Source organism: Lycorma delicatula, chromosome 2 (genome assembly GCF_047948215.1).
Source record: "Lycorma delicatula isolate Av1 chromosome 2, ASM4794821v1, whole genome shotgun sequence".
NCBI classification, from domain to species: domain Eukaryota; kingdom Metazoa; phylum Arthropoda; class Insecta; order Hemiptera; family Fulgoridae; genus Lycorma; species Lycorma delicatula.
In genome coordinates, this window is record NC_134456.1 from 85,163,402 (window position 1) to 85,179,894 (window position 16,493).

The window sequence follows — 16,493 nt, forward strand, 5'->3', positions numbered from 1 at the left end:
TCGAATGAACAAACAATATGGGAGTAGTTGCATGAACTGTGCAAAACGTTTTTATGCATGGGTGGAAAAGTTTAAAAGTGGCTGCAAAAGTGTGACTGACAAGCATCAATCCAGGCGTCTGGTAACAGTGTCGACTTTGACGTTAGATTCTTGTATTGATTCATTTATCCAAGGAGACCAATAACTTACAGTTGAACAAATTGTTGAAAAATGTTGAGTTTGTGTTGGCACAACTCATTACATCATTCAAAACAAACTGAACTACCATAAAAGATGTGCAAGTGGGTTCCCAGAGAGCTTACCATTCATACAAAGCCGAGATATTTTGCATTTGCACTGAACTCAAGAATCGTTTCAATAATGAAGGTGATGCATTTTTGGACAGGATTTTAACCTGTGATGAAACGAACACATAATTTTGAGCTGGAGTCCAAGCATCAAAACATGCAGTAGAAACACCCCAAATCACCTGTCCATAAGAAATTCAAAATGCAACCAGTGGCTGGTAAGATCATGTTAACAATCTTTTGGAGTGCCCATGGTCCGATTTTCTTGATTATTTGGAGGAGCAACATACTATCAGCAGCCTATACTACTCAACCATGATTGAAAACAAAGTCAAGCCTGCGTTGAAGAGGAAATGTCTGGGATGGCAGAGAAAAGGCATGCTTCTTCTTCAAGACCTAACCTCATATGGGACAACTGATGTCGGAAACTACTGGCAAAGTAGGTTGGGGGCTCCTACCTTTACAGCCCTGACCTTACCACTTCGGATTTTTATCTGTTTGGTCTGATGAAAGAAGCTTTGTATGGTATCCAGTTCAATGACAACGAACAGGTAAAGAAGAAAATATAAAACTGGCATCGAGATCAAGGTAAAGAATTCTTTGCTGAGGGGATAAGAAGACTCGGAAAAAGATGGGACAAGTGCAGAGAAGTTGGTGAGAATTAAGTGGAAAAGTAGACAAAAAAAATTGTATTTAATAAACCATTTTTGTTGTTCAACTGTTTGTTTAATTATTGAATGACCCTTGTTAAATTACATTATATTTTTGGCTAATTATTTATTATTTGTTATTAAAATAACTTAATTTGTATATTTACTATAACAAATTGTTTTTATGATAAACATTAAAAGCAAACCGTGAAAAATAAAAAAAATGTGGAGCTGGATATGATATATTTTCTAAATGATTTTAGAAACGTTATTAAACAGGTGTTGAGGAAAGGCAATAAAAGAGGAACTAAGGCCCTATTCCTAAAATTTTACAGATTGCATTGAAAATAATGAATGAATTTCTGAACAAAAATGAAAACGCTAAAAAAAGAAGCTGAAACAAGCTAATGAAATAGACAGATTAAAAAGGGACAGAAATGTAATCTTTCCAGGGCTACCAGAGATAGCAGACCTATCTGATTTTAGAGATTTACATATAGTCATTATTATATATTAAATGACAAACTATTCTTACAGGAGAGAAGATTTTGAAATTAGCTCTGCCAACTGTTTAGGTAGGGTAAAACCAAAACCTTTCTTGAACCCATATCCCTCAGGATACACAAAATGGCAGATATTAAAGAAATAGAGGTTATTGAAGAGAACAACAAACCGGGTGATTAAAAAAGGACTTCACAACTTTAAAAGCATATGAAAATTTATTGAGATAACTTAGATTCGTTTAGTCTCACCTCACAGAAAAACACATCAAGTTTGTCATCTGACATTCACTTTGACTTGATATGGCTTCCATTTGTAAAGAGAAATACATCCTACCTGAAGTCAATTTCATTTCAGACTGTAGACAGCAAGCCATGCGTTACCTCTGCAGCTATGGTGTTAATTCAAAGTTTTAGCCCAATAAGATCAGCAGGCAAAGGTGATACTAAACCTGATCTTTAATCAAGCCTCATGAGAAAAAATCTAGTCAAACCTGGGGAGTGAGGTGGCTATGTAATTGGATCTTCACAACTGATTCACTGACCAAGGAATCTAATATAAAGAAAATCTCAAACTTCTAGGCAGTAGTGAGTTTGTGCCATCTTGCTGATAGTAATGGTGTCCATCTTTGTCATCATCATATAACTGAGGAATAAGATAATTTGAAGCATATCAAGATAAACAATACCATTTATGGTTGCCCTCTGGAAGAACAGGCAGTACAGTTTTTGTTTGCTTATGGCTACCACGAATGTGATACAAAGTTTCATAAGGGTTGTTGCTACCCCATATTCTGCAGTAACGAGAAGTGTTCATCTTGTGCCATTGATGTGAAATATTGACTCATCGCTAAAAATTACATTGTTAAAAAATGTATTGTCTGAAATTCTATCCATCACTTCCACACAAGACTGCAGCTGAGCAACTTTGTCGTCATCTGTAATGTGTTGAACCATGGTTAGTTTGTATGGCTTAAAGTACATTCGTTTATGTAATATGCATTAAACAGTCGTTTTGTGGAATGCCAATCTCATGTGATGCACGTCGAATTGATTTCTTTGGACTATGTGCAAAGCTTTCTCTGAGTTGTTCCACAGCAGTTTCAGGGATGTGTGGGCATCCTGGTGATTTTGCATGTTTTACAGAACAACCTTCTCAACAAAGGTTTGGTACCAAGGGTAAATTACATGCCTACTAGAAGACTTCCTACCGTACTCTATGAAAATTACATTGAACTGCAGTTGCCAACTGCAAATCGTGAAACCAAAACAGACAGCAAGCATGTTCTGTACCAGAAAATGTATCCACTTTTAACAACACTGATGTCTGAGTTCAGTACTAATGAACTATGTCAATAAAAACTTGATGTGTTTTGCTATGAAATGAGACATCAACCAAACCTGTAAGTTATCTAAATAAATTTTAAAGCTTTTAAAGTTGTGAAGTTCTTTTTGAATCACCCAGTATGTATAAATGAGAATCTTGATCAGAAATTGAGGAAAAGTATGACAGAAATACAACTGTTTGCTAGCTGACAGTATACTCAAAATAGTAAAGTTTTTTCCAAGCAAATAGGGGAAGATTTTCCATTGCAGGAAGTCCTGTGGAAATATAGAACATTGGGAGAGCAAGAGAAGGAAGAAATAGACATGCAGGAGTGAAGAGGAAATTTGAGTCAAAGTATCCAAGAGAAGTTAGATGGTTAGAAAACAGAAGAGCAAAATTCACTTCAGGGTTCAACTGTCTCTTTTTTATGGCAATGTTCACAGTTTCTGTGAAATGTAGAATAAAACCAAAAGGTAATTCAAAGGTTCCAAGAATGAGAGAGAAACCTGTATAAAAGCCATCTGATGGAAACTTTTTAAGTACAATTTTTTTTCTAATATTACTGGAGTAAAACTTTATAAAATGTAAATGGAAACAGGCAAATTTTGTTTTCTTTTGTGCAATTATAGAATTTGCTTAGATCCTGGTCAGTGAGAATATATATTAACTTACTGTTAACTAATTCTGTTGTCCACTTGCACACTGAACGGGTATCTGTGTTTTGTGATATTTACTGATTTTCAGTAGACATTTTTTGACTCAAAAAATGGAGAAATTGTGCAATACACTGCAAGAAGATATGGGGGTATGAGTAAAGATGATAGAAGGCGTTGAAGAACCTGAACGAGATTTCTAGCAAAAAATAATAATGGAGATTTTTTCAAACAAAATTTCTATAACTAAAGATGTTTTACAAGGAGACAGATTATTAGTTATTTAATTCACATGTGGGGGCATCAATGAGTTTTTAAAAAGCAAAACATGAGGATTAAAAATTAATGATATAATTCAGCTGATGTTGGTTTTATACGCTGACGATGTAGCAACTCAGTCAGACTTGATCCGATGGATAAAGGAAGTTGAAAATCCTAAGTAAATTTTGTGAATACGACTTGGTAGTCAATGTTGAAAAATAAAAAAGGGTAGAGTTTAATCAATTGGCAGATCAGATAAAATTTCATACATTTGTTAACAGAAGAAAGGTCATTGAGCTAGTAAAATAATATTTATAATTGGGAACAGTCTTTAGCTCAATTGGAAGTTCTACAGAGGAAAGAAGCAAATTGAAACAAAGAATGCCAACATTAGCAATCTGTTAAGTACAGAATATTCTTTTAGTTGTATATAAATTTTATGATCTTAAGAGTGGTAGTTTTTCAAAAGACTACTAAATTTACTATTTAACACATCCCACAATTTTATGAGGGTGGATATGGGATTGGCAAATGATGCAACTGGCTATAAGAGTAGTGATATTAGCAGATTTAACTGAGGGACAAGTTTAAGACAATTATTCGGGCCAGATATTAGTCACCTGGTTATGCCTAGCACAAGATATGTTTAAAAGTTATTAGGAGATGGAAGTATCATAAATTCAAATAACAATAAAAATGTTATGTTTGATTGGAAAAAAGAAAGAAAAATATAGTCATAATGGTAGCACTAATAAAACACCATCTTATTATGGCTAATAAGCAAAAAATTACCAGAATTTTATACTGATAAAGTGAAGCACATACTTGAATGTAATACTTGAAAATAATTGTACTGTATGTAATATGCAAGAACTAGAAGACAAGTTTTATTTTGTTCTTACATGCCCAGTTTATTCTGAAATTAGGACTTTCTTGTTGTAGATTATAAGTAATAAGGAAGAGATCTATTTGAAATGGGTAATGATACTGAATGTACAAATCAATTAAACGTTGTATTTTATGAAGTAAACTATGAAAATTAGAAGTTTGTAATGAATGGTTGATCATTAATATGAATAGAAGGAGAAGAAGGAATAAATATAGGACGAAAAATAAGATGCATAAAGTTTGCTGATGATATGGTAATTCTAGCCGATTCCACACTCGCACTTCAAAGATTAACAGGTCTGGAGTAAGGAATGAAAATAAATACAGGAAAAATAAAGTAACGAAAGAAAACAACAATGAGGATTTAATGGTAAGGAGCGAATGATGAATAGGAAAGAGTAAAAAAATTACAGGTATTTGGGGTATGTGGTGACATTGGAATGCAATAGTGCAAAGGAAATAAAAGAAAGGATAGTGATAACAAAGGAAGCCATAAGGATAGGATAACAAAGGAAGTACATTGATTCTAAAACTTTTCGCCCACTGTCCAATTGAGAATCAAAAATTTTCTAGCGCTCCCCAAAATGTTTAAACTTCTATGTGTTAAAAATAATAATTGCAATTATTGTTTTTAAATCTGGTATATCCTATTTCTGAGTTTAAGCTTACATTTTATTTAACATTTTAGTTTGAAATATCAGGAAAACTTAACTTTTGCCTGTTTTTTAATCAGCCATCACCTTCCTAGACTGCTTGAATGTCCCTCAATTTTCTATGGGCCTTCTAGTGCCCCATCTCCTGAAGGTCTCCAGTGCTCACAAGGGGGTATTATCATCCACTTTGGGAATATATGCTTTAGTAAGAAGAGGAAACTAAGCGTTAAAAGTCTTGATTTTTAAGTTACGGAAGTGGTTAGCTTCCTAACATATGCAAATGAATGGTCCACAAATTAGCTTCCTTAACCCAAATGCTACATATGGAATGTCTTGTATGGAAGGAAGTAAAGTATGGAAGATAATGAAGAGGAACAGGGAGCAGGATTGAAGCTTTAGAAAAGTGGATATGGAGTTAGATGGATGAATAATGAGGATTGAGGAAGTAATGAACAGGATTGAAGAAGATAGAGCACTTATGTGGAAGCACAGAAAGAAAAGGAAACCAGTTAGGACTTGCAGTTAGAGGAAGTGGAATCTTGACAAATGCATTGGAAATGTAAAAAGAAGACGTGGAACAGAAATCAATGGAAACAATGATGATGTAAAGGACTTGACGCCAGACGGAACATTGGATGATGATGATAGTATAAGTGATAAATTGTGTAATAAAATGAACTTTGACTAATGAAAGAAATGCTTTCTTCATAGTGTATTATTACTGGCTATTATATTTTATATTAATTAATCATGAATCATTAAATTTTTATATGATGTAACTTAACTCTTCATTATGTGCAAGTTGTACAGCAAACAAATTTATTTTTTATTTAACTAGATTAAGTCACCTCATTTCTCAATTCTTTCTGAAGAGGTAATATACACATTTATGATTTTAAAAAAAATCTCTTATTAAACTTTAAGATTTCCTTAAACATTACCATCTTTATTCCTGTACATCCATTATAATTATCCTGTAATACTATCATCAACAATCCTCATTTAAATATCATTCCTCACTGACTGTCTTAAAATTTAACAACTAAGCTTTTTAATTTATAAATAAAATTCAAGAAAAATATTCATAATAAAGTATATTTCTCGAACCGAATAATTCTTCTTTTGAAATCTCTAACTTTTATTTTTTTCAAGTACTTGACATCAGTCCACTCAAAGCATATTAGCGTTATAGTTTTTAATTTTGATTTGTGTAGATCCCAGGTAGAAATATGATAAGGGAATTATTCCACCTCTAGAATATTATATAATGTAATATATCCTAGGATACCATTACACTGTACTGAAAGGCTCGATCGTACTTTGAAAGTATAATTTCCAATTGCTTTTAACTTTGTAGTTCTTCAATCTTACCATACCCTACTTTAAGTCTATATTTCAATCTATAACCTTAACTACAAAGCTCTTACCACCTTTCTGAAATACTCTTGTATTTTTGAAATATCTCATGTTTACACAAGTATCTATACATTACAACTTATTTCTTAATAAAAACAATATTATATTAATTAAATGTAAACTTACCAGAAAGTATATTCATAATTAAATACATTAATCTAATTTTATATCACATGTGTATGGTTGCTGCAGTATAACGTGCTTCACCACGTCTCCATCTCCATTGAGCTGGACGGTACTAAAACAATACGACAATATGATAAGTAAAACTATATTCTATGAATAAAAAATAGAATTAAAAGAATATAATTTTTAATAGTTTTGAAACAATATACAAGGGTGGATCAATAAGTATCTGTGTTTGAAGACAGGTGACATTGCTGAGGAATGTTGGCATTACTACAGTATACTACTACGATTTATCAAACGATGCCATAAAAAATTTCAGACTGATTCTTAGGTAAGTTTTTATTTGGCAGCAATTTGTATTTAACGTGTCTGGTGTTTTTCGATACAATGGAAAAAGAACAATATCGATCCATAATTTGCTTTTTATTTTTGGATGGAAAAACGTGTGAAGAAATAAAAGCTAAGTTGGATTCTGTCTATAAGGACTTTTCACAATCTATGACAACTTTGAGATATTGGTTTAATGAATTTAAATGTGATCATACATCTGTTTTTGATGAGGAGCACCCAGGTCACCCAGCAAACATGGTTACTGAGGAAATTGTTGATAAGAATCATGTTGTTATTCTTGCTGATGGCTGAACAAAAGTGCACGAAGTAGTAGAGGCCGTAGGTGTGTCGTACAGAATGGCAATAAATATTTTACATGATAAGTTAAGAATGATAAGGCTGTCAATTTCAAGGCAGTATTTGGACCTCTTTAAGGGAAATCCGAATGAGTTTTTATATCGTCATCACCACTGATGAAACCTGGATCCATTACTATACGCCAGAGACCAAATGACAATCAAAATAATGGATTTTCCAGGCAAATCTGCTCCAAAGAAGGCCAAGACAGTCCCATTGGCCAGACAAGTCATTGGCTATGATTTTTTGGGATGTGAAGGGAATAATCCTCATAGACATTCTGGAAAAAGAAAGCACAATCACAGGGCAGTACTACAGTGAATTACAGGACCGATTCAAAGAGAAATTGAAACAGAGATGGCCTGACTTGGCAAAGAAAAAAGTGCTGTTTCATCTCGACAACACACCAGCTCATTCATTCGGAATTATCGCGGTCAAATTGCATGAACTGTGCTACGAATTGCTACTGCATCCACAGTACTTGTCCGACCTGGATCCCTGCGCCTTCTTTCTGTTCCCCAACATGAGAAAACATGGCATGCAGGAAAAAATCTGGCTCAAACGAAGAAGTCATCGTCAAGACAGAAGCCTATTTTGAAGTTTGACAAATCATATTTTTAGAGAGTTTTAAAAAAGAATGGCAGGGACATTGGGAAAAGTGTATCCTCCTAAAAGGAGATTATGTTGAAAAATAAAAAAAAGTTTTCTGAAAAACTTGCATTTTCTTTCCTAACATGGGCACTTATTGATCCACTTTCATACAATGAACAAATTAATACTTATTTACAGATCATGAATATTGTATCTTGGAAATATAAAAAGAATTGATAAAATTTAATCAATATTTAATAATGAATTAAATTCTGAAACTGCTTTCTGAAAACTGACCTTAAATGAACACAAAATTTACATAAAACATTATTTTTAAATCATTCAGTTCCTAACTATGAATAACAATCGCATTAAAACAATAATAGAATGACATCGGCAGAAAAGTGGCTGACATAAAACAAACCACAAATTGTTTCAGTTTTTTCCCACCCCTGCATAAATATAGAAATATTGAAACAGATACTCATTGTAATGTTAAATAGAAAGTAGACTCATCATTTAAATAGAAATATTGAAAGTATACACAAAAAATCAATGATTAAAACAAAGTTTGTAACAAACAAGGTGAAAGAAACTTATTATACTACAAAAAAGTTACAGTAAAGTTGATCCGATTAAAATCAAAATAAAATTAATTCAGAAGAAAAGTGAATTTCTTACACTTCAAGAAACAGAGAATTATGGTAAAATGACAAATGGAATTTTACAATCTACAAAAGATAAAACAATCTGTAGAATAAGATGCAAATAACTATGGTGAGGCAAAAGACACTTAGAGTTTGTGTGTCCATTGCAGACAGCACACAGTATTATTTTTACAACTGTATTCACATATTATAAAGAAATATAAGGGATATGTAATCATCATACAAACAATTTTTTTTACGAGTCTCTTAACACAAAATTTATTTAATTCTAATTAACTGAATATAAGAAAATTATTCAAATCATTATAACATGATAGATTTACAGTGATATAATATACAGGATTTATAATATTTTATTACTGACCCTAATCAGAATCTGCCCAGGTGTTGAATGTGGATTACGATAAGCGTATATTAAGAAAACAACAGTGGCCATGGATGTCATAATTACTAATACGCTAATTAGGCCCGATGAGCTTAACACTTTTCTGCTTTTCTCCTTAGGTATACCTTTGAACATAAAAAAATAATTATTAATTTGTTAGAAAAACACCTGTAACTGGTCTTAAGGTCTAAGTCTTCAACCCTGTTTATGACCAAAGCAGGAACACATAATGGAGTAGTGGAACTACAGTCAGAATTTATTTCTAACACAAATATTGTTTTTGACACGCTTGCCAGTCATGAACTGGGGCATAGATGACACTTGGTAGTATCAAACTGTTTTCTCTATTATAAATAGCAATAAGGTTGTTGATGCATCTAAGTATCAATAATCAACCTCATATAATATTCAGGAAATTTCAAAGTCATGTACTTTTTAAATTAAAATTGTTTTTTTCAATTTTTTACAACTACTGCAGGAGGATATTTTTATTTGGTTATTATATTTCTTTGTTCTCTTGTTACTACCAAAACATCTGCAGTTTTTATTAAATAGGCATCACATGATTCATCTCAAATGGACTAATGGACAATAAGTAAAATTCAATAAGTATTTGATTTGAAAAAGAAATGGAGGATGAGAAAAACTATTTTATCCAAGCCTATTTTAGAATTTTAATATCATATAATGTATGATATTGCTCTTTCTCTCTATGTATATATATATATATATATATATATTTTTAACATTATGTACCACTAAAAGAATCAAGATGAAGATTCTTTATTTTATTATGGTGGATATAAGAAGTTTAAAATACAGTAGTATATACAAGGTGTGTGAGAAAGGTAATGAGATTGATAGCACTGCGAGCGATCTGAATGCTGTGTCTACCAGTCTGTGCTAGACCGGTTTGTTCATCCCTTCCACATGTTCTGTACGAGTTTTAACTCCGTTCAGCCAACACATTATTTTTGACAGCGCCATCAGTGAAGTTGTGTTTTTGTTGTGCATTACGAAAATGGAGCATCGGAATTTAGAGCAACGTTGTGCAATCAAGTTTTGTGTTAAACTTCGGGAATCCATGAGTGTGACCTTTGAAAAGTTGAAACAGGCCTATGAGGAACATTGCTTATCAAGAGCACAAGTTTTCCGCCGGCACAAATCATTTTTGGAAGGCCGAGAACACGTTGAAGAAAACGCTCAGGGAGACCTTCAACTTCAAAATCTGACGAAAATGTTGTGTGTGAGGGTTCTTGTGAGATCACACTGTCATTTAACAATATGGATGATGAATGAACAGTTAAATTTAAACACTTTCACCGTACATCAAATTTTGACAGACAATTAGGACATGCGAAAGGTTTGTGTAAAATTGGCGCTGAAAAACCTCACAACGGAACAGAAGGACAATCAAAGAAACGTGTGCGTTGATCTTCTTGAGAGGATTGACAACTACCAAGAATTCTTCAATCGTGTGATCACAGGTTATGAATCCTGGATATTTGAGTACGATCCTGAAACAAAGCGGCAAAGCAAAGAGTAGCACACTCCGTCATCTCCTCGACAGAAAAAGTGTTGAATGAGCAAATCAAAGATAAAAACTATGCTGATTTACTTTTTTTTACAGTAGCGGTTCTTCAAACAATCATAAGTTTTTTTAACATTTTTTATTAAATATAAATTTCTAACAATTATCAATAATTAATTTTTTGTCTACAGATTTATTGAAAGAATTAAATAACATTTTTAATCATGAACAGTTATTACTTCTTTCATAATAAAATTAATTATGTACTAAATATTTGGCTGTTTTTAATTTACTGGCTTGTTGTTTATGATTTTCATGACCCCTTTTAATTTTCTGCATATATCCTGTACTTCAATAAGTAACTTAAGAGTCAAAACAAAATGATAATTCTACACAACATAAAGTATTAAATTGTTAATTTTTCTAATACATGAGCCTTTTAATCTGCCAGATTATTGTAAAATAAATACTGCTATTTATCATTAAAGAAATACCCGTCGTTTTGATAACAATGGAGTTAATCTCTTGAATTTGCTGTATTTTACTTCTATGTGCATGTGATAACACGTAATGGTAAACACCATGCTGTAGAAAAACACAAAAAGACCACTTTGGCAACAACATCAACAACAAATAGTTAAGAATTTCAAACAGTAAAACATTTGACGTGGGAAAATTATAATGGAGTATGATCCTTCACTGTTGTTACCTCATCAACTTGAACTTCAAACACTTCACTGAAATGATTTGTGCAGATTGAAATGTAAAGTGGCCAAACAAAAAATTGGTTTCACTTTCACAGAAAAAAGATATTATGTTTCAGAATTTTTTGAAAATTGTAATGTTGGAAACTGTATAAATGTTGTAATGCTGAAAAATATATTGAGAAAGCTTACTTTCAACATAAAGTTGACAGTCATAATTATAGTGAATCCAAAATTGTAATTGAGTGATGATGATAGCAGTTCTGAACAAATGTAGCCAGTGGTTCTAAAGTAGTACCTAATAAGAAACGAGAATGCTCCTCATATAGAAGAAAGTAGTGTTTAACATTAAATAAGTTCTGTCAGTTTTTGTATCAAATAGTTTTTATTTAGAGACATGATATATGTTTAAATTTACATGTACGCAACAAAATCTCTACAAAAAAAAATGTACAAATAAATATCTACAATAAATTAGAAAATTTTACCTTTAAAAATTCCAAAATGGGGGCATTTAAATGTTTTTAATCATTAATAATTATAAATATTAATTTTACTGAATGTTTTATTAAATAAATGTTAAACCTTTTACAGTAATCAAAATGACACCTCAAATCAAATCAGTTTAAAAAAAGTCAAGATACAGTTGAAATTGTTAAAACTGGAAAAATGACACATGAAAACATGCACAAATATGTCACACTGCATAATTAATCTGCTCTAATACTACATACGTTTATAATACCAAAATTTTAAGTCAATCAAACTTAGGGGAGGATGAGGAAATGATTGACTTAATTGTTTTAGAGTTTTTTTTTATACACTTCCAAGACAGATTACTAAATACTTATGAAATTTGAAAAAGAATATTTATCAATATAAGTTCTAACGTTGTTTAATTTTAGTACCAAGCTAACAAGGCGATAAGGACTGTATAGATTTTACTTAAGATTTCTAAACAGCCTTAATCATTACACACCAATTAGGAAAAATTATTCTACACATGAGGTCTTAATTGTATTAAGTTTCAATCCCTGCAGATAAGTCATTTTGATAAGACCACTTATTATCTGTAGTGCAAGGCTTATTGCCTTGGGTAATGTAGAATTTGTTCTTACATTTTCTTTGTTTTCTTACAACATCATTAAATAGATTTTATATTAAAATGCAAAATTTAATTAAAATTTTTCTTTATAAGGGAATCATACGAAGAGTTATTAATTTTTAGGAATGCTCTGTAGAATGAGATTTCTAAAATATTCTATTAAATTTGTTATCTAAACTCAATCTCCAAAATTGTTTTCAATTTATATTTCATAATATTTGATCGATTTAAGAAAAAGTAATAAAATCATTAATATGTTAAAAAAACCCAAACAAAAATCTGTCAATGGTAAAACCTAGAAACTTAAACAATTCTTTGTTGGTTTTTTTTTATAATTATTATTACTTAGTTTAAGTTTACTGCCTTTACTCTCTGAAATGTTCTTAATTCTTTGAATGACCCATTATATATATAATTTAATCTGTCGAGACAGTATTTCCAATTTCCAGTAATCTTGCCAACAGAAATCATATGGTTTTTTTCTTCTTTCATAATAAAAATAACTTACTCTTTCAATTAGTACATCGAAATAATTTTTGTGACTTAATTAGTTTTAGAGCTTTTTTTATGTACTTCCAAAACAGATTAATAAAAAATTATGAAGTTTGAAAAAGAATATATGCCAATATAGGTTCTAACTTTAATTTAATTTTATTTGATTTATTTTTTATTATTTTTTTTTTTAACATCTGACTTGTTTCTTTTCATTTTCCTACACGAGTATTTTCATCTTTATACACATTCACACAAGAAGGCATATTAAAACATGAACCAATTAATTTTGCTTTTGGAATGTCTGCTCTTATTATTGAATAATAATTATTTGGTTTCTACTTTAAATAAATTACCAAATTTTTTCTGGTGTATTTAGTTAGCATACAAGGAAATGATGACAATATATGACTGCTGATTAACATGTGGACAAAGATATGTTCATCTTATATTTATTACAATGATATATTTATTTTATACGCATTCTTAAAAATAATTAAAAAAAATATTACTTGCTGTATGTTACTGGTCAACATTATTTTATGTCAATGTATTTGATTGGTAATTGCTATTTTTTTCTTAATAACAAAAATCTTTTCAACACAATTTTAAAACTTTGAATTAATGTGACATTAAACACTTCTTTATTACTATTTTTTTTTAAGTTCAACCAATATTTTAATAATAATTCAATTTCAATTTCAATTTTAATAATCATGTTCAAACTTATCATAATTCAAGTAATGTTACATATAAATAAGTTGGAAAAAAACACAAATAAAAAAGATTACTAACAATTTACTAACATTTCAGAAGGCACAAACATCCAAAACACTTAAAATAATTTAAAATTGTATTATGTATGTTTAGTTTTAGAATGATTTCAACTGAATAAAACTTATTTTACATTTTTTTTATTTTTATTTTTAAAAATATGAAAGAGCCAACAGAAAATGCTGCCCTCATGATAAAAAGTAATTTGCATAGAACAGAAGGTAAAAAACTTGTATCTTGATAAAAATAAGAGAAGACACCAGCTAAAAGACATTTGAATTCGAGTTAAGCCTTTCTGAAATATTGGAAAATATATTATTTCTAATGTTAACAAGCTTTTTTAAAAATATAATTAAACACTCTTTTAATGTCTATTTCTGGAAAAACTTCCTTATGTAAATGTATACCGATTATCAAAATAACATCAGGGCACTGAAAATTTAAAGTGTGTTATAAATATGTAGAATCTCTGGTTCCAAAAGCTAGAAGTAGGATGGATCAAAGAAATTAGAGAAGATATAAAAGAATTGGAAATTTCCCTGACTGACCTACAGAATAAAACTGGAAAAATTACAAAGCTAAAAGACAAAAACATTAGATTTAAACAAAAGACAGACAAACGACAAAATACAACGAAGAGGGTGTTTACAGATGAAGAAAAGAAAGTAAGATCTGAATGGATGAAGAAATACTGGGCAGCTTGGAAGAGTAAAATAACACGCTTTTCTCAGAAAAAATCTAACTAAAATTGACTTAAGTGGTCCCATGTTGCCATAAAAGCATAATAATAATAATAAATATGTAGAATACAAACACAACAGTTTAGCATTAAATAATGATTAAGACCAAAACTGAAAAATATTTTCTAATTATCAATACAGATAGTTTAATATTTAGTTAAAAAAATCATTTATTAAGTTGTCTGCAAAAAGGTTTTACAACAGGTTCACCAGAAGAACTTCCTTATAGAAAAAAAAAGAATCAACATTAATGTTGTATTTTACAATGAAAACAAAATTCAAAGAGCAACATTTAATGCGTAATCATTCAAATTTTCATCATCTAAAAATGAATAATAAATATTAAATCTTTTTAAGTTGAAAACAGAAACAGTTATGTAAATGTAATACCATTTTGTTTTGCATTAACAACAGGTGGTTCATCTGCCTTGTGTGCAAATGGTGGTGGTGGAGATTCATTGCAGTGTAACAGATTAATTCTATCACATCCATTAATTAACCATTCTTGTCGCGCTCTGTCTAATCCAGTTGAACATCTTCCAACAGTTGGGCACCATTTGCACTGAAATAAAAGTTTATATTTACATATTTATAATTCTTTAATTAATTAACTACAATCAAAAAAGCAATATAATGAAATAAAAATATTGGAGAGATGTATTCTAGTAATGAATGCTTACCGACCCCCTCATGGCAACCGAAAATGTAATACCAAAAACTATACTTTAGGTACAGAAATTTAGGAATTTTTCTGTAACACATATTTTGTATTTCTTCATTAATTCAGGTAAGGGTAAAATACAGCACAAATCTTGTACTCATACAGATTATCTGACTTTTCTTGAAGCAATGTGAAATGACTATTATTCCTTTCCAACTGCAGGTTGTCAAAGTTATCCATTTCACTTAAACTTTTATATAAGTAGCAATGAATTTGTTAAAATAGGAGATGACAACTTGGAAACTTACCTACTTCTTATGTACAAAGTGTATTTTTAAAGTAAATCCATTTTGAAATAAAAACAAAACTCAAAATTATGAGCAAGCTTTATTACTTATGCATACAAACTACATTTATTTACTACTTTTTTACTTAGCTGCCTTCAATTTCCAACTCATTTTTCATAGTGTTTCACTAACTTCTTTATTTCCTTTACAAGAAATTCTGTCTCCAGGGATTTAAACCCCACATCAGTCATATTTTTCAAGTTGTCATCTTCAAATCTCTGTGATGCAAGCCACTGTTTAAGGTGATGAAAAAGAAAATAATTGCTGCGAGCTAAGTCAGAACTGTAGAATGGATGACTGTAAATTTTTCAATGAAATTTTTCCAGTCACCTCACTGTCTGAGTTGCTGCATGTGGCCAAGGATTGTCATGAAAAAATAAAATCCTGCGAGACAGCATCCCACATTATTTATTTTTTATAACCGTTACACGATTTTTTAACATTTTGCATTACATATTGTCATTCAAGTAGTTCTATGATCACTAAATTTGACAAGGGAAATACCCTTCTTGTCCCCAAAAAAAAGTAGTCATAAGTTTCTTTACCAACACTTTTATTTGAACTTCTATGTTCTAGGAGATGATGAATGTCACTACTGCACTGACTGCTGCTTTGTCTCGACATTTGAATAAAAAATTCAGGTTTCATCTCTGGTAACAATGTGATCAAACAAATCATAAATTACATTTTTGCAATTCATGAGCTGCAGCAAGACGTTTTTGCTTGTTTGTCTGTTGATGTCTTTGACACCCATCTGGCACATGACCTCATTAAAAACCTCATTAGTCAAAGATTATCAAACATCAAAACCAATTGTGAGATGGTAAAGCACCGGTTTTCTCAAAATTTTCTGTCAACTTTTCCAATCAAATCAACTGTTATCAACGATGGCTGGCTGCTATATTCTTCATCATGAATACTTGTTCGCCCTTCTCGAAATGAATATCACTGTCTAACTTTAGCCTGCAATATTTGGCCTGGTCAAAATTTGCTGTGAATTTCTGCCGCAGAATTGCTTTTTGCAATCAAAAATCGAACTTTAGC

The 16,493-nt window shown here is 30.8% G+C and overlaps 1 protein-coding gene across 1 annotated transcript in view; it reads right to left on the reverse strand.

Annotated features, from left to right (window-relative positions):
- l(1)G0289 (plexin domain containing lethal (1) G0289) overlaps positions 1-16,493 on the reverse strand; it is a 190,612-nt gene that overhangs the window by 1,723 nt on the left and 172,396 nt on the right. The window contains exons 9-11 of the mRNA XM_075355698.1: positions 14,832-15,003; positions 9,075-9,220; positions 6,762-6,873 (exon numbers count right to left, since the gene is read on the reverse strand). Coding sequence (XP_075211813.1) covers positions 6,805-6,873; positions 9,075-9,220; positions 14,832-15,003 — 387 coding nt within the window. The 3' untranslated portion in view covers positions 6,762-6,804. The remainder of the gene's footprint in view (positions 1-6,761; positions 6,874-9,074; positions 9,221-14,831; positions 15,004-16,493) is intronic.